The following is an 8,984-nucleotide window of genomic DNA, read 5'->3' on the forward strand; positions in this document are numbered from 1 at the left end:
TAGCATCCTCGACATCCCTACCCTTGTCACTCTTGCAGGTAAGGCAGGACCAGCAGTAGAAGAAAGTAGTATTCCCTTAGTGAGGTGTGCTGACTGCCCCGCAGGCTTGGACAGGAAGTGTGTCCATGCCATTATTACCCTGCGTGTACTGACAGCATGTAAGGAATGGCTAAGTAAGAGTGGTCCTAGAATTTGCATGTTATCCTTATTTAGGGCAGTGCTTATGGATAAATATCACAAAGTGGTGATTACCAGGGGAATTCATAGGGTGAAGAAAATATTTTAGTCAATTGATCATTTTCACCCACTCAAAAATGCCATTTCTTGTTTCTCTCTCCTGCAGCTGTTCGCATGTAGAACAGCTGTGCCTTCACCAGGGAAGTCTCAAATGTCCCTGGAAGGGCAGGTCAAACCCCAACTTTCCAGTGTCATTATTTTTTGTTTAGGAATTTTTTATTCTCATATTCCTAATTTTTCAGTAACTTTGGAGCATTTCTTTAGGGTCCCCCCATGACATTTGTTTTGTTAGACATGTTGAAAATACCACAGTTGAAAACAAAAGAAGACCACTCTAATTTTTTGTCATAATTTGATATATTTCTGATGTTAGTGATGGTGTTACTCTTTATAGTGACAGTGTTCTAGGGTTAAACATGACAGTGAGTTCAGCACACCGTTACTGTATACCCATTAGTTTCTCCCATACTTGAAACACATTTTAATCAAGAAGCATTAAAATTTATCAGAGTGTGTAAGGGCTGGTGTGTTCTGTTACCTTCAGGAGGGCAACAACTTCCATTTTTCCAGTTAAAAAGGGAAAACAAACAAATAAACAGCAAGTTTGTTTTTATTCATAAATCATGGAAAACTATTTGCACTGGGTGCATGTTTATGCACGGTCTCCAAATTGAACACTAGAAAAAACAATATGTCAGAAATGACAAACTGGGACAGCACGTTCCCCTTCACTCTGCAACTCTCTGTAAGCGAACAGCCTGCACACCTTTACAATGTTTTCTTTCTTCCTTATTGGAGTTATTTCTGAACCAGCTGCCTAATCCAGATCTTATTTCACCTAACTTCATATTTACTCTATCTCTCTATCGCTCTCCTGTTTTCTTTAATGAACTGCTTTGATGAAATTTTCAATTCCATTTTTTTTATATAGTGACAAATTACAACCTTTGACTTTGGAGGGTTGTACTTGGCCTGCTACGCTGGATGTAAGAAGCTCTTCTCTCAACTGATCAACATTCCCAAGGCCACAAGGTGGTCTAGTACATTGGCTGTTGCCTTTTCTGTGTACTGAAATGAGGGGATGCAGATAAATGCAATTGCTGTCGGACTATCCAGTCTTTGAGTGATGACGTGATGAATCCTGTTTCTGGGCCCAAAGTGGTCTGCATTTAATAAAGCTGATGTGTTTTTATCATGTTTTAATGCTTTCTATCTTGTTCTATTTAATCTCAACAAGCCTCTAAAACAGTCAGTGATCACTGTTGGCTTCTCTCAGTTTTTATTAGGCTACTACTAATCATTTTAAAGCTCAGTTTTTAAACCCTTAAGATGTAACTACAGCCCAGCCCATGCAGCAGTATATTAATGACTAACCTCGTATTGTGGATGGATTATCTCAGTGGTTTTCCTGTTTGGTCCATTTACAGCATCCTGCCATGGGATTGCATTTGCCCCTAATCATTGGGAACCCTCACATTAACTTTTATCGAGTGGGAAAAAAGGTTTCCGTTCGTTAGCGTTCCTCCTCCAGCTTTACTGTTTATGTTATGTTAATATAGCTTTGTTGCGCTAGCGATAACGTAGCACATCATTATATACCAGCTAGCCCAACCTCAGTAGCCCTACAAATGTCGCTGCTGTTTAGTTTTCTGTCTTCATTTATGTTGGAAGTGATAGCAGAGCTGTACGTTTTAATTTGTTTCATAAATTGCTCAGTCAGAACATGGTATATTATATTTAGATGGCCGCTAGCGAGCTAACTCCCTGCTAACTTCTAACTCCGTTAAATATCATAAATTGTGTTTTCATGGATGTCTGGATGTTAAACTTAATTGTTACACCTGGTAGAACAGCCACACTGATCATTTTATTACAGATGAGAGAATTTAGACAGTTTCTAACTCTCAGTAATGCTGCAGTGATCATTTGACTAAGGGACTTGCAGCGGAGTTTGGGCCCAGACATGGGCAATGACGTCAGACTTAAAGACCGGATAGGAAAACCCGGACATTTTTATCAATCTCAAAAATCACCCCAGACGCTCCGGATGGAACGTGAAAAGTGGACATGTCCGGGGAAAAGAGGACGGTTGGTCACCCTAATCAACTTACCTATGTCACTATACTTAAATATGTAGTATTCTAATACCTGGGAATACCTTAAACCTAGCTGTGGGCTGCACAGGGTTCTCAGGGAGAGCAATATTGAGAGACCAACAAAAGCACCACAAGAGAATAAGAAAACAATCCATAATGCAAAAACACACCAAAACATAACAACTCAAAATACTGGCTCAAACTGACCCAGAACCGTGACAGGTAAGGAGATGTCATTTCAGGACTTAAACCAGACTCTAAGAAATTGCTGTGTCTAATTTTGCGATGCTGCGAGTAACAAACTGGGTTCCGTCTGGAGGTTGAAGAGGAACTCTCCCTCGCCAGGCCGACAGCCGTCTGTGCCACAGTTTATCTCATCTCAGTTTATCTCATGGAGTGCAGGGCTAAATTTAAAATTATTAGATATTTAAGACAATGTATATATTCTTCTATGACAAAAAATACAAGTGTTCATTTAAGCAAATAAACAGAGCCGTAAGAGATGTTTTTCAGAAATTGTTGTCTTTATTTTGATTTGCAACTAACAAATTTTTTTAAAATTTGTAGTTTTTGTTGTGCTCTCTATTATGTGAACCCCTCACCTAATTTGTTATGTTTTTTAACAAATTAAACCCCAACAATCAAATGATCCCCTGTGAGCAAGCACTAGGCACAGTGGAAAGGAAAAACTCCCTTTAAACAGGAAGAAACCTTTGACAGAACCAGGCTCAGGAAGGGGCAGCCATCTGTCGCGACTGGTTGGGGGGTGAGAGGCAAAAGAAAAGAAAAATGAGAGCACAAGTTAGCTAAATGTTGCGCACGTTGTCTAACATGAACAACGTATGGTTTTCTGGACTGTGGATGAAAAGCAGTCCATCATTACTAGTCTTTAAAAGGGAACTAATCCATCACCAAGGTGGCAATATGGCTCAACGAGGCCATAGACAGAGTTAAATAGGCAATCACTGTTAAGCATTGAAAAGCCCCAGTAAGCTGCAGGTATAATAAGGCCTACTGCGGCAACACCTAAACCTATTTTAAGTAGGCGTTTGGCACCATGACGCCATGAACCACTAGTCGGAGCCACGTCAGGAGATGGTTCTGAGACAGGACAATCAAGCTCTTCAGGTTGAAGACCAAGATTCTCCTGTGTCGGGACCACATCAGGAGGTGGTTCCAAGGCAGGAAAAAAAAGCTCCTCGGGTTCAGGAGCAAGATTCTCCAGCTGCAGAGGTTCACCAGTGATGTTGTGAACAGCAGCTAATATTTCTTCTTCCTCCTCCCTTCTCAGCTCATCCTGAAGATTATTAATTATTTCTCTTTTCATTTTAAGATGTTCATAAAGTTCATCTATGAGATCTTCGTTATGAACAATCTTGAAATTTTGCTCTTTGACTTTTTCTTTCAGCCAAAATATTTGCAGTGTCAGACTTTCTGTTGTCTTTTCTTGATACTCAAGATTTTGTAAACGTTTCTTGAGATTTGTGTTCGCTGTTTTTAATTTGTTTATCTCAGCAGCAATGCTGCTGTTCTGTCTAAGGAGATATTCTTCCTTTTCCTGAAAGTCACAGTGCATCATTTGAACTGCTTTAACCTGTTCCTGCAATTTAGCCTCCAGAGATTCCACCTGTGACTGTTTGTCATCCAGAGCCTGTCTCACCCGACGCTGAAGAGTACAGATTTCTTTTTTCAGCTCAACTATCTGTTCAGTCTTGTGATCTATTTCTCTATTCTGTTTTTCTATTATCTCTTCTTTTTTTGATATTTTATGGTGAGCTTCTCCCACTTGGTGCTCAAGTCTCACTAACGCTTCCTTGAGATGTGCGTTCTCTTTCTTCTGTTCATTTCTCTCCCTTTCAATCTGAGACAACTCAGCAACAATGTTGCTGTTCTGCTCAAGCAGAGATGCTTCCTTTTCCTGAAATTCATGGAGCATCATCCGAAAGGTTCTAACCTCTGCTTGCAAATTTTTATTCTCTGCAACAATTAGAGCTTGGATGTTATCTGACTGTTGAGTCACTTCTTCAAGCTCAACCATGCTTTCCCTAAAGTGGACATTCCTGTCATGCACATCTCTACTCATTTGTTCACGCTCATTTTTAAAGCGATAGTAATTCTTTTTGTAATATTTCTTTTTGCGCTTTAGGGTGCTTAACTCCAACTGGAGTTCTTGTATTTTCATTTGAAGGTCCCTAGGCTCCGATATTTCTCTCTCCACTAACCCACATAGTTCGATTGATTCCGCTGGAATCGCTCTGTCAGACTGTGAATTATTGACTATTTCTCGTGACATTTCTTTAAAAGCTTAATGCAACGTGTCGAAAGAAAAATACGTGTGCTTAATTATTTAACTTTAAAATAGTCCCTTTCTGAAAGGTTTCTGGTTTGCTAAACACAACTCGCTGTTTCTGAAAATGTTCCAAGTAAAACTGTGTTTGCAACGGTGAAGAGGGGGTATTTATAGACTTTCGTGGCTGCGAATTTGACGTCAGCGCTCTTTGAGCCTTTGATATTTTGTTTCTCTCTCCTGCAACTGTTCGCATGTAGAACACCAACTTTCCAGTGTCATTATATTTTGTTTAGGAATTTTTTATTCTCATATTCCTAATTTTTCAGTAATTTTGGAGCATTTCTTTAGGGTCCCCCCATGACATTTGTTTTGTTAGACATGTTGAAAATACCACAGTTGAAGACAAAAGAAGACCACTCTAATTTTTTGTCATAATTTGATATATTTCTGATGTTAGTGATGGTGTTACTCTTTATACAGGGAGTGCAGAATTATTAGGCAAGTTGTATTTTTGAGGAATAATTTTATTATTGAACAACAACCATGTTCTCAATGAACCCAAAAAACTCATTAATATCAAAGCTGAATGTTTTTGGAAGTTGTTTTTAGTTTGTGAGGAGAAAGGCAAAGGAACTCAGACTCAAGATATCTTTTACATGTGCACACATGGACGATCCCCCCTCATCCCCCGATCCATCCTGCAGCAACGTGTGCAGGACAGAATGAGACAGAGGAAAGACCGCCCAGGGCTTTCAGAGCTCTCTTTATTTATACTCAAAACAGTTTCCAAGGAAGTAGGAGTGGCATGTATGGAATTGATAATTTTCCTTAAAAGGAGAATATTATATGATTTATTTATTACATTTTATGTGGAGTGAAAAAATAAAAGTATATGTACAGTGACCCCTACAGACAAAGCACATACAAACTTCAAATCACGTACGAACTCTGAAGCACGTACAAACTCCAAAACACGTAAAAACACGTACAAACTCCAAAACACGTACACCCTTTTTGGCTCCTACCTCAAAGCACACTGTGTTCTGTTGATCTTATGTGCTGCACAATAATGTTTAATATTTAGTATTTACTGTCATATTCCCATATATCATTGTGATGTTGTTTATTATATTACTCTTGTTTTCTTCTGCTTGTTCTCTTTTTTTCTTTCTCAACAGGTGATCCAGGTGATCGATATATGCATTTTTTTTTCTGCCCATGCTGTTGGTTTTTGTTTTTTGCCCTTTTCCCCCGTCCCTCTTCTCAGCTGTTTCTCTTTCCCTCTTTCTTTCTCCCTTTCTTTCCCCCAGTCAAGTCTGTCCCGTATTCAGCAAGTGAAAATAAAATAAACAATAAAAAGAGAAGGAATCCACTGTGATGAAGGAAAAATATGAGAAACTAACTGCAGAGCTCAAAAGCCTCCAGCAAGAGATAGACCAGGACAAGCTCACACTGAGCAACCTCAAGTTTGAAATTCAGGACTTGAAGTTTCAAAGGGAAAAGGACCAGTCAAAACTGGAGCACAAGGATGAGGCTATTCATCAGATATACTTGCAGTTGAATCAATTAGTGATGGGTCGTTCGCGAACGAAATGGCTCTTAGAGCCGGCTCTTTGACGTGAACGACGCGAGCCGGCTCCTTATCGCGAGCTGTCACGTGGGGTTTTTTTTTTTTCTTTCTCTCAGCCTCTCTCTCGCACTTTTTTTCCGCTTCACTCTGCACGCGAGCCTTGTGCTTTACGCTGGGCAGAGGGGGGAGGGGCGGTAGTTACACTCCGTAGCACAGGAACAGAGCCAGAGAGAGAGAAAGAGAGGCAGGGACAACAACATTAGAAAGGTATAGTAATCATCCACAACTATTTTCGGTTGCAGATGATAAAGGATTGAGAAAGTTTATTCATGCAGGTCCATATGACAGAGAATGTGCATGTTCTTTTAGTTTTCATATTATAATTTATATTTAATTGTGTTGTGGTTTGCAGTGTTTTGTGTTCTTTTCACTTTAAATTTGTGAAAGGAAAAAGCTGAAAATTTAAATAGTTAAAAGTTGAAATGTGAATAGTTGATTTTTGTATTATATGATTTATTTATTACATTTTATGTGGAGTGAATAAATAAAAGTATATTTACGGTGGCTCCTAGAGACAAAGCACATACAAACTTCAAATCACGCACGAACTCTGAAGCATGTACAAACTCCAAAACACGTAAAAACACGTACAAACTCCAAAACATGTAAAAACACGTACAAACTCCGAAGCACGTAAAAACTCAGAAGCATATAAAAACTCAGAAGCACATAAAAACTCAAAACACGTACAAAAGACAACAGAAGTGCTCCAGGATGCTGGGCGCAGTGTTGAGCCTTTGTTATCTTGTGGCTACACAAGCCAGCAAGTACCAACGACCGGATTTGGTGTGTGGTAATAACAGGTAAATGAACTTTTTTTTAAATTATTTGAATATATATATGAGTGCCTGTGTATAAATACACAAACAATACACACATGCTTTCAATTGTGTAATTTAAGTGATCTAGTAGCTCTGCTTTGGAAGTTCAGTTCATGCTAGAAATGTGTTTTGGAGTTTGTACGTGTTTTGTCTCTAGGGGCCACCGCATATATTTATATATAAACATATATAAATAAAACCACTTGTTTTTACGTTAGTAATTCCTTTTGTGCATAATTTTATATTATTGTTAATAATAAATTAATTAAAGCAACAAAACAACCTGAAGAGCCGGTTCGGAGCCGAAAGAGCCGGCTCTTTTTAGTGAGCCGAACCGAAAGAGCCGGATCTCTAAAAAGAGCCGGAAATCCCATCACTAGAATCAATTAAATGAAACTGTGGACCAGATGTGCACTCATATGGCTGTGGAAGAAAAACCAAGAAATGGCCCCTTTGCGTCTTCTATGGCATGATCATTGTTGGTGTGAACTCGTGGATCATTCACAATAAGAATGCAGTGAACAGAGGTGACAACCAAATGCAGCGGAGGCATTATAAGAGGCTCCCTTCTTCAAATCTGACACGTCAACTTACAGTCCTGATCTGTAGCATGCTCGACATCCCTACCCTTGTCACTCTTGCAGGTAAGGCAGGACCAGCAGTAGAAGAAAGTAGCATTCCCTTAGTGAGGTGTGCTGACTGCCCCGCAGGCTTGGACAGGAAGTGTGTCCATGCCATTATTACCCTGCGTGTACTGACAGCATATAAGGAATGGGTAAGTAAGAGTGGTCCTAGAATTTGCATGTTATCCTTATTGAGGGCAGTGCTTATGGATAAATATCACAAAGTGGTGATTACCAGGGGAATTCATAGAGTGAAGAAAATATTTTAGTAAATTGATCATTTTCACCCACTCAAAAATGCCATGTTTTGTTTCTCTCTCCTGCAGCTGTTCGCATGTAGAACACCAACTTTCCAGTGTCATTATGTTTTGTTTAGGAATTTTTTATTCTCATATTCCTAATTTTTCAGTAATTTTGGAGCATTTCTTTAGGGTCCCCCCATGACATTTGTTTTGTTAGACATGTTGAAAATACCACAGTTGAAAAAAAAAGAAGACCACTCTAATTTTTTGTCATAATTTGATATAGTTCTGATGTTAGTGATGGTGTTACTCTTTATACAGGGAGTGCAGAATTATTAGGCAAGTTGTATTTTTGAGGAATAATTTTATTATTGAACAACAACCATGTTCTCAATGAACCCAAAAAACTCATTAATATCAAAGCTGAATGTTTTTGGAGGTTGTTTTTAGTTTGTGAGGAGAAAGGCAAAGGAACTCAGACTCAAGATATCTTTTACATGTGCACACATGGACGATCCCCCCTCATCCCCCGATCCATCCTGCAGCAACGTGTGCAGGACAGAATGAGACAGAGGAAAGACCGCCCAGGGCTTTCAGAGCTCTCTTTATTTATACTCAAAACAGTTTCCAAGGAAGTAGGAGTGGCATGTATGGAATTGATAATTTTCCTTAAAAGGAGAATATTATATGATTTATTTATTACATTTTATGTGGAGTGAAAAAATAAAAGTATATGTACAGTGACCCCTACAGACAAAGCACATACAAACTTCAAATCACGTACGAACTCTGAAGCACGTACAAACTCCAAAACACGTAAAAACACGTACAAACTCCAAAACACGTACACCCTTTTTGGCTCCTACCTCAAAGCACACTGTGTTCTGTTGATCTTATGTGCTGCACAATAATGTTTAATATTTAGTATTTACTGTCATATTCCCATATATCATTGTGATGTTGTTTATTATATTACTCTTGTTTTCTTCTGCTTGTTCTCTTTTTTTCTTTCTCAACAGGTGATCCAGGTGATCGATATATGCAT

At 38.9% G+C, this 8,984-nt stretch overlaps 1 protein-coding gene across 1 annotated transcript; it reads right to left on the minus strand.

Moving 5' to 3' along the window:
- Positions 1-3,222: 3,222 nt before the first annotated feature.
- On the minus strand, positions 3,223-4,660 carry LOC146627714 (uncharacterized). Its single transcript, XM_085358943.1, has one exon. It carries the CDS (start codon positions 4,624-4,626, stop codon positions 3,223-3,225), a length of 1,404 nt encoding a protein of 467 aa, XP_085215069.1. The 5' UTR covers positions 4,627-4,660.
- Positions 4,661-8,984: the final 4,324 nt, after the last annotated feature.

This window comes from Diplotaxodon limnothrissa, linkage group LG7 (genome assembly GCF_057381915.1).
Source record: "Diplotaxodon limnothrissa isolate DT_005_m linkage group LG7, D_limnothrissa_male_GT1.1, whole genome shotgun sequence".
In the NCBI taxonomy this organism is placed as follows: Eukaryota; Metazoa; Chordata; class Actinopteri; order Cichliformes; family Cichlidae; genus Diplotaxodon; species Diplotaxodon limnothrissa.

Coding starts and splice junctions, on each gene's coding strand:
- LOC146627714 (XM_085358943.1), bottom strand. CDS start 4,626: ATGTCACGAGAAATAGTCAATAATTCACAGTCTGACAGAGCGATTCCA.